This window comes from Aulonocara sp. 'chitande type north' Nkhata Bay, linkage group LG12 (assembly GCF_057382095.1).
Source record: "Aulonocara sp. 'chitande type north' Nkhata Bay isolate Kocher_YH1m ecotype deep benthic linkage group LG12, A_spYH_male_GT1.1, whole genome shotgun sequence".
NCBI lineage: Eukaryota > Metazoa > Chordata > Actinopteri > Cichliformes > Cichlidae > Aulonocara > Aulonocara sp. 'chitande type north' Nkhata Bay.
This window is the reverse complement of record NC_141355.1, coordinates 28,193,767-28,207,130: the sequence shown is the minus strand read 5'-3', so window position 1 is coordinate 28,207,130 and position 13,364 is coordinate 28,193,767. Positions and strand designations below refer to the sequence as shown.

Sequence of the window (13,364 nt, the reverse complement as noted above, 5' to 3'; positions counted from 1 at the left end):
CAAGCATGCATGTCCGAACCTTAGGTTTTTTTTCTAACTTGTCAATCAGCCTGGCACTTTCCGACCACAGGGACTGTGTTTGTGTCCCCCACTCACCTTTCAGCCATTTGGAGTCATGTTTGACAGTGCGCAGAGTCGGGCTGTCTCCAAGGCTACGATAGATGACCGCATCGATCGCTAGAAAGTCTGTAACGGTGGCCGAGTACAGCTTGCCATCTGGTGAGCGAACACAGAGGGAGAAAGAGCAATAAGGAGGAAAGATGTAGACGAAGAGGGAGGAGGATGGACAAAAAGCGAAAGACACAGAGAGACATAAAGGAAAAGAAAAAAAGGTGAAGAGAGTAAAGTTAATCAAGACAGAAACATTTGTAATTGGCCAATCTTGCAAACACTCTCCAAAAGCACAAACACTGTAGCCCTGCACTCGCATACAGTCTTCGAGCACCACAGAAAGCCAAAGTCGCACGCTTACATGCACATACATACACACACATTCTTCACAAACACAATCCACCGCTAGCATGACCTCAGCCTGCCTCAGCTATAACCACAGTGGAAACTCAAACTACATAATTGAAAGGATAGCAGTCAGAGGAACCCTGTTGATTACTCAGTGCTTCCAGCTTCTTCCAAGCAGCTCTGCTACACATTAACTGGTCAAGCTAGGCATTTACTCTTGTCCTCTACTTTAAACCGGCAGGGACAGATCATCAATACTGCCATAAATCGCTTCACAGCAAATGTGTATAGGGACTGGATGTCTTTAGCAGCCCGTGGGTTCATTGCACCAGAAGAATCTCACCACGCCGACGGAAAGATGACTCATTCTGGTCACATCCATGTGTGACTTATGTTAATCTTGAGCATTTTGAATGGAAGTGAATGAGAGACAAAGAGAATCACAGAAAATAGAAGGCGTAGACAGATGAATCTGTTACCACAGTACTATTAAAGTGTTTCCAAAAGGCTCCAATAAGAAGAGCAATGTAGCGCCAAATCGAATGACTTGCTCTAGTGCATGTAACATAGATTGGCTTTCTTTTTTGACATGTCAGAGTATTGCCATTAGAGTAAACCGCAGGGTATTAAGAAGAATATTAAATACAACCGCAACTAATCCCTCACTCAAATACACTCAACTTTCCCATCTAGCTCAAACTGTTCCCAGTGTTAAGTAACTGCAGATAGGAGAAAATTGGGATTAATGTTTTTGCCTCATGGCATTGAATGAAGAGTAGAAATATCACATAAACTATTTTAACCTTATGGAAATTTGGGTTTCTTTCATTTTAACCCAAAGGACAGTGACTGAAGTTTAAAAATCACAGTGATGTTAAATGCATTACAGATCGCTTTCAGTTTAGCATGCGCAGAAATGTTTAATCTTACCAGCAAAGAGGGCAACGTTGGCGTGCTTGGCATCATACGGACAGCGCGCCATTCCACTGATCTCCTCTCCCTGAGCCTCCAAGGTGTCAATCTAAGGTCAGGAATGAGATGAAAGGTCAAGAGGGGGTCAAAGCAAAGTGGTGTGCGGTGTCAAACAAAACAATGTACTTGAAAAAAAACTTAGGAAGTCTTGGTTCCCAGTTGGAGGTAAAACTCTAGCAGAGGAAATGTGTCAAAATGTCAAGACAATCAAAAACTATAGGGAGCACTTAAAAAGTGTTGAAGTGTGAGTCATAATAAAATAGCCCTCAAAAAGCAGCCCGAGAGTGTATCAATCTAACTAATATCACTTGTATGCCATTCTGGTGTCCTGCTGAGGGCTGCCAAAGCAACTGGGAAAATCTCAAAACTGTCATGGAGGGTGGAAAAAAAGACATTTCCGCAGCAACACGTTTCACAGTAGTGGTTTGCTTCCCCCGTCATCCTTTATCCTTCAGCTGTACTCATTTTAAAGAAGCGTTATAATGACCCTCAAGACCGATCTTCAGCCCATTTACAGCACCGCTTTCCCCTGTCCTGATTTCTAAAGCTTGCGCTTTTGTTCTGAAGAGAGGAAAAATAAATTAGCACACAGCCCTGAGCTGGGAATGTGAGAATTTTTCACAAAACCAGAGTACGGCTGCCGTTTTTTAAGTCGTATTTTGCAGCACAAACTTTTTCATGTGCTAAGAGCTCTTCCTTGGGCAATGCTTACCTCCTGATTTTGTATATTTCATAAGACATACTAATTTTAATTCTGCCCCTAGACAATCTGAAAGTTGTCTTTTCTCAGCATTGTGAGTTAAGTAATTCAATTTTGTTATTCAGTCACTCAGCAGTCTCGTTTCTTAGAACTATTTTGAGCCATTGTTCATTGTTTAAAAAGTGCTAGTTTGGGCCTCCTTAGCGCGTTGATCACTGTGAACTGGAGTCCAGTCCAGTTTGGTTACAGTGCAATTGGCAGAGCATGGCAGAAAATCAGATGTGGGTGAGAGGTCACTATCATCCCACCGTGGGTAGGCTTGTCTTCCCCAGCATGCCTCAGGACACTCTCTATGGCTTAAGCTCAGAGAAACACACACATGCACACAGAGGACAGGCTGCGCTGCGCTGACCAGAAGCTGAGGTCAAAGAAGATTACAATACACACACTTACCCAACAGTTCACAAATACATAGTCATTTTTCTTCTCTATCGCTGCTTCTATCTATCCCATACTCTTCTTCCTTGCTTCCCTTGCTCTCGACAAAGAGGTCCGTAGCTTGCCAAGGCTGCAAACTGCTTACGCCGCCCTTTCTGGTTTCTAAACAGGTCATTTTGTTTTCTATTCCTGTCTCGGCGGAAACGGTTATCATCTGCCCACTAAAAAGGTCACACACACACACACACACACACTCCGGCGCAACGCTAAAAAAGCTTGCCAGAGAAATTGTTGAGGCTGATTTGGCAGAGAATATTACAAGTGACCTTTTACAACAAACACAGAGCCACCAGCGGCAGTGTATTTCTCGATTTCTCATTCCTTCTGTTTCTCCAGAAATTGTGGAAAGACAATATATGGAAGCAAGCTGGACATATATTGTTATTAGATTGGGGGGAGGGGGCTGTAATTATAGATTAGACTGAGTTAACCATAAGAGACGTGAGTAGCTGAAGGTCATGTGTGTCTACTGAATCACAGCGTCTGTGTGTACAGAGTGACATGGGAACTTAGTTAAGCTTGAAACGTCAGCAGCTTCTGTGTCAGCTACCTAACACAAACGCTCCCTCCTTCTCTGACACATCACAAATGCACACTCACATACTCTCATACCAAAGGAGCAACCCCCAGCACTCCATCTCCTCCGCTGGATTTCACCAAGGTAGTGACCTTTGTCTACTGGGTTTGGCCGGCTGTCATTAATCTATTCCTGCCGTTTGAACAGGGGAAGACACTCCCAACCCAGCCGCAGATAGCGCATGGCTTCAGTCTCCTGTCAAGTTTGCATGTGAAGAGAAACAACAGCCGACTTCCATGCCGTTGTCTAAAGCAATAACCAGTGGGTTTTTTTGAAAGGGCAAAAGAAATCTATAAAGCAGCCACACTAAACCACAATGTTTTTTTAAACGCTACCATGAAGAAATTTGATGTCTAAGCGGCAAGATGGATTCTTATTCCTTTACCTTGTTTACCCGGAAAATGTTATTATACTGTCAACTCCACTTGCTGCAAAAAAGAAAGAAGTGCTTCAACTTAGTGGGAGCACAATTCAAAGTAATTTGAACAGTGGCGCTGTCACACTTTGTCAGGCCTGCCTTAAAAGCGCACTGATCTATAGGGATCTACTGTAGCTTAGCAGAAGAATGTACAGCAACCTTGGCTGGGAGCACAGTGCATCTAGATGAATTAATTACTACAACAGCGCATTGGTGTTTTCCATAGGCTATATGCTAATTAATTAGACAAATACAATGTAGATCCAAAACATGCCCATCAGGAGTGTTTTAATTGGTTCAGCATCAGCACCAGTATTCGGGGGGTGAGGGACATGTTCTGATTCCATGTCTCTGTTGTTTTTATGAGGACGCTTTTATGGGCTTTATTTATCATTGCTGAGGGATTTGTGAAATCTTACTGAGGACAAACATGGGGTAAACTGAACCGGCGTCCCACTTATGAAGTGTTTGCTCGGAACAGCTTCCTTGAAATATCCCAGACTTGTTTATTTAATAGAATAAGCACAGTAAAGGGCATATTTACTGAGACATATCCATTTGCAAAACTGCGCTTCCAAAATAATGCATGACTTAGGCACCTCATGAAAGGCCAGCCACTGTCAGACTATACTGGCACTGGCATACTGATACATTTTTACATGGTGACCTAAAGTCAGTAGTAGCACGCTTTTAGAATTTATTTGTATGCCATCCATACACCTGCAACAACCTTCCACATCTATAAAGGTCAAGTGTACAAGTTCACACCTGGACCAGGAGCAGTTGTATAAACCAAACAAGGACATATCTCCTGGGGAGATTAATAGTCATGGCCCATTTCTCTTCAACCTGTTTCTGAGCAGTGGGAGGGTGAAAACTTTCCCCAACCACCTTTTACACCAGAGCAGGAAATTTAAGGAATTTAAGCAGCTGCTGAAAGAGATACGTGTTTAGTTTGTTTTATGGGGGAAATAAAAAAAATATATATATATATAAACTAAAATTACTGATCTTTTTGAATACACTTTGCTGAAGAATCCCTACACAAATATAACAATTGCTTTTGTTAATTATGTGTGGTTACTATTGAAGAGTTATTCATTAATTAATGAATGCTTTTGCAGTGTATTAAATTTGTATTGTCTTTTATTACGTGTCAGTCAGACAGCCTCTGGAAAAGCTGCAGCAAAAAATGGCATGCATGGAAGCATTTTCACCTCGTCGTTTCAAATGCAAAGAAGAAGAGATGAAATTTCCCAGTACACCTCAGTTAGCCGGTATCAGGTCTAAGATGCATCACCTGGGAGTCACTGCCTCCAAGACTCCCCACTGATTTCCCCTGCTTCACCCGGCAACAGGCGATGAAACTGACTCCAGTCATATATCAGCCCAGCTGGCCGGAGTGTTTATTATTACAACACAGCAAGGGAGTGACAGAGGGAGAAAGCAACAGAGGGAAAGATGGCGGAGTGGTGGGAGAAGTGGAGGGGGGGGATTAAGGCTGGCGGGAGAAGAGGAGAGGTAGGAGGGAGGATGAATAGAAGAAAAAAGGGAGTTGGGTGCTGTGTGGTGCTAAGGGAGAGGGCTGTGCCATGCTGCCGAGGTGTCTGCCTGTGTTTTTTCTATATGAATGCATCTGTGACAGTGCATGTTTTTTTTTTTAATGTTGACACCACCAATTGAAGAAGCAGCTAATAAAGAGAGAAAATTGGTAGGTTTGTTTAAAAAAACATAAATGTCAGAAACTCAAAGTCAGGTAAAATCAGAGGTAACCAGGCAGGGGGTTGATGGAAAAAACAACACAAAAACCAACATGAGGTGTTGCTGGTTTGGGCGGTTGCCCTCCCTGCCCCCTCTGTCTCCCTCCTCTGTCTTCCGCCACCTTTTCTCCCCTTCCATGCCTCCCTTTCCCTCCCGCTTGCCCTCGCAGCGCTGTTGATTAATGTGGGATGAGGCTGGCCCCGAAACAGAAGCTCTTTTCAGTGCTGTCACACTGGGGAGATGGAGAGGCAAACTGTGGCCAAGGTGGATTTAACCACAAGCACATATACGCACACACAAACACACACAAATACACTTCTGACCAAGCGAAGTGGATGAGCCCAGCACGCCATCAAAGGTCTGGTATCTGCCCAGAGAGTTTGCCAGCCTGCCAGCAGTACAGTGTGTGTGTGTGTGTGTGTGTGTGTGTGTGTGTGTGTGTGTGTGTGTGTGTGTGTGTGTGTGAGAGAGAGAGAGAGATGCCTATTTTAAAATGTACACAGTTCACAGTCAGTGTTTGCATGGGTGCACATTTTCTTGTATATGTGTTTCGTGTGGATTTGTATCTTTGCGCCCATAATCAGTCATATTTCTTGCATTTTAAAAGGTGTCAAGACTTTCTTGTAATGATTTTGGTAATAACTCAGTTGTTTCCTGGCTAAAACAGCTATTTTATTCAACTAAACATGAGTGTTTTAGTAGGTGTGGAAGGGCAGTTGCAAACACATAAATTCACTTGGGTAAGGTAGGGCAGGGACTGAGCAAATACGAAACATGAATTTTAATGATCGGTGTTCTTTAAAGAACAATAGTTGCCTTTTTTATCATACCGTTATTGACTGAAGTTTGACTTTTAACATAAGTGATCAATAAAAAGCATCATTTTTATACCACAGGCTGTGTGTAAATGTGGAGTTCTTTTACCAAACCTCACACTGATGTACAACACTTCCCCTCCCTTCCCATTAACTTCAGCCGACTAGCAGCGACGTCAGTGCAGCAACAGCTAAAACACAAACCTTGAAACCATAACCGGAGGCGCTATAAAAGCTAACCATGCCTGATAAATGCAGAGACATAAATTCCACTTTCCCTATTGGAGGAGTCAGTGAATTGAAAGACGTCCACTTTGTGTGCTTAGCATGCTGAACCACAAAGGCAGTGGAGCGAAGAGGTCTTGCTTTTCTGGTAAGCAGATCTGCTGAACCAAAGCAGGGGCGTTTTCCCCACAGGCCACCTAGATAACATCTCTGTGTGCTTTGACCATCACAACACATCCTTATAAACCACAGAACAACACCCTTCAGGACAGGACTGCTACTAAGTCTCCCTGTCCTTTTGTCTCTATTACTGTCTGCATGTCTATCCGACTGTCCCACTGTCCCACATTCTTCCTTTTCTGTAAGGTGTCCTTCATACTGGGTCTGTCCGGACAGCAGTGTATAGTATTTGTACAGTATTACTATGATTAAACCTCTGATACTGATCTTTGGTTGGTTTCCAGAAGATTTGTCATAGAGTATGCTAAAAAAAAATTAGACAAATACCAATTAAAACTTTAATATTTTCCAATATTTTCAACTATTGCTTAGCAAACTTAGTAGGTCAGTCAAGCTGAACGAACTAAGACTATAATGGCAATTATGTTCACTTTTTCACACTGGAGCATCAGAAACATCAGATTTATGTCGACAGCAAATAAAAAAGGTTCAATTTGAACACAGCCCATCTGCTTTTAACGTTTGTTCATCTGCTTCCACGTATGCCAAACTTTAATCATCTCTCTGCATCTGCTTTTTTATTGGCATCTCTATTTTGGTGCACTAAGTCAATCTTAATGTGTACCTGTGCTCTCCTTAGTGACTCATAGGAAATAAAATGCACCATTTCTTTTCGTGGTTTTACTTTTCCTGAAGGAATCTTGATGCTATTCCATAAATTGAATATGGCCGGAAATGTGTTTTCAGGAAAAGGTTAAAACAGATCTGGCAATGTGCGAGCATGCATGAAAGCAGATGAGATTGAGTAGTTTTCTCTGCTTCTGAACTGAGTTTGTCAAAGTACACCTGGAGGTAAAGGCACAGGAGGACGGCCTGCTGAGTTGTGAAAGTCATCCATCTATGTCCGTGGCTCCATAGCCCACCCCCTCTAAACTCTCACATGGCTGGGGTCAAAAATCCTATAAGTGTGTGTTATGTGCGTGTGTGTGTGAAAGAGCAAAATGATAGATGTGAAAAATGTCACTGAGATAAAACAAAAGTGGGCAAGAGCACAAAATAGTCATTCGTGTGTGTGTGTGTGTGTGTGTGTGTGTGTGTGTGTGTGTGTGTGTGTGTGTGTGTGTGTGTGTGTGTGTGTGTTTTCCTACCTTGTAGGTCCGACAGGAGGGGTTGAAAGCATTTGTTCCACAAACAAATAAGGTGTCTTCATTTTGCTGCAGAAGGACTTTGATGAAATTGTGACACTCATCCTTCGGGGAGAGCAGGGCAGGAAAAAAAGAAAGAGAAAAAGAAGAAAGGAAGTCCATGGTGACATCTGTATCTGTAGCCACATGTGGGCTGTTATTTTTTTGCTTTTCTGTCTTTTGAAGTGCAGCATGTGGCACGCGGCGAGCAGGGAGAGGCATATGTAACAAACACAGTATCGTGACATGCATTTGATCACGGCACATAAAGGCAAATCCGCAGGAGATTTTAATGTGCCATTTAACGTCCTCTCAAACAATAATGAAAGTGTTATTAAGTTCAGGAAAAAAATAAAGTTATACAACCACGAGATATGAAGATTCCCACTGATATGCTCTATAAATTCTGACAGCAGAAGGTTATATGAACTGCAAGAAGTGTGTTATTGCACCTTCAGGATCTTGTGTCTTTAAAATGTGTGTTAAGAGTGTCTGTGTGTGTGAGGGAGAGAGAGAGAGCAAGACAATGAAACAGAGACTGTGCGCAATTACATCAGTTACAGGTTGTCTGCCATGCAGTGTGTGACTGACAAAAAAAATTGGAAAAACTCGAGTGACGTTTGCTCTACAAATGATGTTGTAGTGTGTGTTTCCTTACCTTATGCTTCCCTTTCATTCTGCAAGTGTCCACATCTCCCTGTCTGGACTTCCATGTCATTTTCTGTAGAAAAAGATGGAAGTTTAACTGAAGCTAAAGAGAAAAATAGCGAGTCACAAAGAAAGCAGGCTAAACAGTGAGGTGGGAGGAGGAAAAAACAGACAGCACTATGGAGCTCAATAACCCATCTATATTAAGATCAATAATCATCATTAGAGACTCTACATCATTGATTTCTCTCATGAGGCACCTGCTCTGAGGCAAACTTTATTCTAAGTTTGTTTGGAGATCATTTTACCTCCTTGAACATCGAATTTTCTGCCAGAGGGAAGGAAATACAATACTGACCCCGGATCAGAACAGACTGTCCAAGGACAGATCCGTGGACAAATCTGTGGATTAATAGGCTTGCCATCCTTGCGTGTGCACATACACACACACGCACTGCCTTGACCTGTGGATCAGCCCTCTTTTACTTGTCACTGGACTACAAACAGACATACAGGTAATTATACTTAAGTTATAGCCATGCACACAAATGTACACACACATACACACCACGTGTGTCCCTGGCTTGTGTCACCTGAGGGTCAGCTCCCAGCCGCAGGTTCAGACCACTATGTACCTGCCGCTGTTGTACAACATGTTTGGAGCTCAGCCACTGATTAAAGACCCTCAGTCATCAATCAATCTGCGCGTCTCCCACCAGCCTTTCATCTGCAGCCTGCTCTCATTAAGACCCACTTGCCAGGCTCTGACATTGAAGTGGATGAGGTGGAGGGATTGCTGGTTGTTGCATACACGAGAATGGCCTTGTCTGAATTCTGTTTGCATGCATTATGTTTAGGGCATGCGATACCAGCAAAGAGTGGTTGAAATGGAATAAAGAGTGGGTTATTACAGTCGAGGCCCTATGTAAATATGAGGCCCCTTTTTGGAATAATTTGAAACTATACAATGGGATCTTCTTCACCTCTGCATCCATATTGTCTTTCTTCTGCTACTCATCTAACCTTTGCTTTCGCTCTCCATTTCCTGCTCCTCCCCCTTCTCCTTCCTCCCTCTCGCTCTTCTTCCGCTGTCCCCTCAGCTTCCGTTACGCACCCATCAGACCTCTGGCTGTCCCACTGATGAGCGTGGATGACGCAAGCTAGCTGATTGATTAAATAATCTTCTTAACAGGGTCACCATTGCGAACGCGTCAGGTCCAATCAGTGAGCGGGTGAGTAAGACTGCTGGCAGGCACACAAATGCACCCACATGCACATACGTACACACTGTTGCAGTCAGAGTGAGGTTACGCTGTCAATCACGCAGAGAACAACACATCCTCAAAGAGGCAGACGTCTCACTCACCTTACTGAAAAATATCTCTTCACTGTTGGCAGTGTCTGTGTCCACTGTGTATATATGATCCCTGCAAGTGATTGAGGGAAAGCGAGTGAGGAAGGGAGAAAGAGATTGGGAGAAAGAAGAGGGAGAGATGAGAAGAGGTCAGACAGCAGCAGACAGTCAAAATTCAACAAACAATAAACCCATTTCTTTTCTTCCCTCTCTGTTTTCCCCCTGCAGGCAGCAAACAGCGTCAGAAAATGGGGCTTTGTATAAACTTTGTTCAAACTTCAAAAAATGACAATAAACAAAAGGAGGCCAGATCTATTTGCTCTGTCAGACAGAAACAGTCAACAAAGGTTCGGAGCGCCGTGGCGCAGGCCTGGGGACAAAAGCCTCTTTGTCCCAGAGAAAGGTCTTGGTGGGGGGTGAGGGAGGAGGGAAGGCTTGAGACGGGAGGTGCCAAGTCACTCAGAGCTGTTCAGGTCAATTAAGCCTAGTGTTTGAGCCACAGGAAATCTATACTAACACTCATTATAGCTCAGACAAGAAGACTTATGTGTGTTGGCCTGGAAATATACAAGCTTCTCCTGCGTTACACAGTCCAGGCATAAAGGCCCCAGCAGGGCATATGGAAGACATAAAAATCACAAGGGTTAACTACATCTCAGACAGACAGACAAGGCTAGTTGACCAGCCATGCCGCTACACCTTCTTACCGTGGAGAATTGGGGTGCGGACATGGAGAGGGAGGATACAATGGTGTATAGGTGGGAGGTAGAAGATGTAGAGGTGGCATGAACGGAAGAGTCAGAAAGAAAAGCTTTCTTTTGAGGAGAGAACCAAAGGTGACCGTGCCAAACGATGTAACCGCTTTAATTTGTTGAAGATTAGCTGTTGAACGTGTTTTTAATCAAAGTGTGTAACAGTGGCATCATCTGACTCACGGCTTAATTATATTCCAGCTCCCCAACCTGCGCTTAGCCAGCCTGCCTGCCTTGCTCTCTCATTAACTAAATCTAATAAAGTCTTTGGAGGAACAGGCATCTTGAAATGAATCCACTTATATCGCTTTCCTGGGGGCCACCTCAGTCTCATTGAGGATAAAACCCAGTCTACTGTACATTATCAGCCACAATTCTTAAATTGAATAATTAATCTTTAAGAGTGGTTGAAATTAGGAAAACATTTCAGCTTTCATCACATTTCCAGAGAGGCCGGGGGCTAAATACCTGTTTTTTCTGTCGGTTTAACTTCTGAAATTTCTCAAAGAAACTGTAAAATACATCATATGAATCTTTTTTTCATTTCTCCACACTGAGGCTGTTTATGGTTTCTATAGTAACTGTCCACTGATCAGACCTATCAGTATAAAAAAAATATACATAATCAATATCATCACTGTCATGTAAAGCACAAAAATTCCTTTAGCAAATTGCCATTTACCATTTAAAAACAAAAAATGTCACCCGTTTTTCATCCCTTCTCAAACTAATTTTCCACAACAGCGCACTCAAAAGTCCATTTTTATGGACAATACTGACTAATTTCAAAGTTGGCCTGTGGATTACCTCTTATAACTAAATGTTTGTGATTATTGCTTTCAGCTGAAATAAAAAGAAAACCCTTTTCATGAAAAAAGCCAAGAGCAAAGTCAGCTTTAGGTCACTCAGATTCATCCCGTGGCCTTCCTTCCAAGTTCCTTTGCTCAAGCAAATGCCAGATGCTGACTGTCGCTGCGCAGTCTGCCATGATTAAAAACTGAGCAACAACAAGTTACAGGTTGTTGCGGCTCAGGCCAAAACCACAATCTCCCCTCCAAAATGTTTTTCATTAGGCCTAACTGGTTCCACTGCCATTGAACTGCTCTGTGCTAATTGTTCTGGACTGATTTTCCCGGGTCAGTCGGTCTTGCCTTTTTCAGTATCCCTTTCACTGCAGTCAGAATTACATGTTCTAGAGTAAATGTGAATATTTAAAAAGCTGGCTTATAAAAATCAGCACCACTACATTTAAAATAGTGGAAAAACAGAGACACATTTAAATGGAGATGAAACACACGAGGTGATAAAAACGGTGGACGATGATCACTAAAATGTTCTGATTTGTCTCCTTAAGTTCAGCAAGTTAACTTGTTTTATCTTTATATTAAAATTCAAACTTCATAAAGCTATTAAATTAAAGGATTACTTAGCGGATTTATTGCAACCCCCTGGGTTATTTTACTGTCTGCAAATTTAAAGCAGCTCACGAGCAATCTGTAATTGACTTCTCCATAATTTTCAGTAGTAACCATCCCAGCGATTCTCCCTGACTTGTGCCTCTCTTATCCCGGTGCTGACAAAGTCCTCTGGGCTGAGGCCTTCCCGCCGCAGGTTTCTGGTTCCAGCAGAGATTAGAGCGAGCCAAGCGATGAGGCGTTCCTCAAACATACTGACTGGAGATGGGGGAGTACAATGGAGCGGCTGTGTCTGTGTCAACACCAGCTTTCCAAACACACACACACACGTGCACGGAACAACCCCCCCACCCCCGAGTCTTTACCCCAACAAAATTTCACATGCACCCTTTCCCCTATTCAGCCCTGCACCTGAACTCATATTACAACACAGTCACTTCCTTGTGGTCTCTGAGTCACATCAATGAAACACTCAGAAGAAAGAAAAGAAGCAGAGGCAGAGTACAACATGTATCTGTGCAACATTAAACTGGATGTTGTAAACATCAGTACTATATTTTTTAATTTGAAGTTTTAAAATCAATTATCTACGTTCCAGACATTCAGTATTCCAAGTTATATTTATCTTTTATTATATGAAAGTCAACTTCCAGAGATGAAACCTGCATAAAACACATGATCCATCACAGTCACATTGTTGCTAATTTGTTATTAGTTATTGTCATGACGTATGATCTGACCTTCAGCTTATGTTATGACAAAAAATGGTTGTTTCCAATACGGACCCCCTAAAATGTAAATTTTTCTTGTCATGTAAACTCACCCACAAAATATCCAATGCATATTTTCTTAACAGGATAAGTTCTGAGAAAAACAGCACACACTTCACACAGCCAGAGAATCTTTTGACATATTTTCTTGAAAACATACCTGAAATGAATAATGGATTTTTCTTTTCTTTTCTTTTTTTTTAATAATTGCTGAAAAAATTTATTCTTGTATTATAAAGGCTTCATATAAACTTTTCACTCTAAAGTCTTCGAGAACGGCACATAAATTGATTTTCTTTTTCAGACTCAGGAAAATAACCAGGAAACGTTTTACTACTATTTTTATGTTACTACAAAATAGGACGCCTTCATCGTAGATGTCACTTTGAATATATTTCAGCATTTCATCTGATGGTTTGCAAATATTTTAGCCCCCCAAAATAACCCCGCAACATATTCTGATTTCAGAGACGCTCTTGCCTGCTGAGCACAGTACAGACTAAACAACCTGTTGTGAGTAAAAGCTTTTGTTCTGCTGGGGCAAAAGTATGGCAAAGACCAATTTTATTATGCAACAGCCCATTTCCATATGTGCTGAGCAGTTCACTGAGAATACAAAAATAGGTGTCCCATTGT

General features: G+C 42.3%; 1 protein-coding gene across 3 annotated transcripts in view; it reads right to left on the bottom strand.

The window, feature by feature from the left end:
* sema6a (sema domain, transmembrane domain (TM), and cytoplasmic domain, (semaphorin) 6A) overlaps positions 1 to 13,364 on the bottom strand; it is a 103,301-nt gene that overhangs the window by 36,504 nt on the left and 53,433 nt on the right. For all 3 annotated transcript variants that reach the window (XM_086314806.1, XM_086314807.1, XM_086314808.1), the window contains exons 4-8: positions 9,804 to 9,864; positions 8,448 to 8,510; positions 7,754 to 7,855; positions 1,390 to 1,480; positions 97 to 216 (exon numbers count right to left, since the gene is read on the bottom strand). In XM_086314806.1, the coding sequence (XP_086170932.1) occupies positions 97 to 216; positions 1,390 to 1,480; positions 7,754 to 7,855; positions 8,448 to 8,510; positions 9,804 to 9,864 (437 nt within the window). The remainder of the gene's footprint in view (positions 1 to 96; positions 217 to 1,389; positions 1,481 to 7,753; positions 7,856 to 8,447; positions 8,511 to 9,803; positions 9,865 to 13,364) is intronic.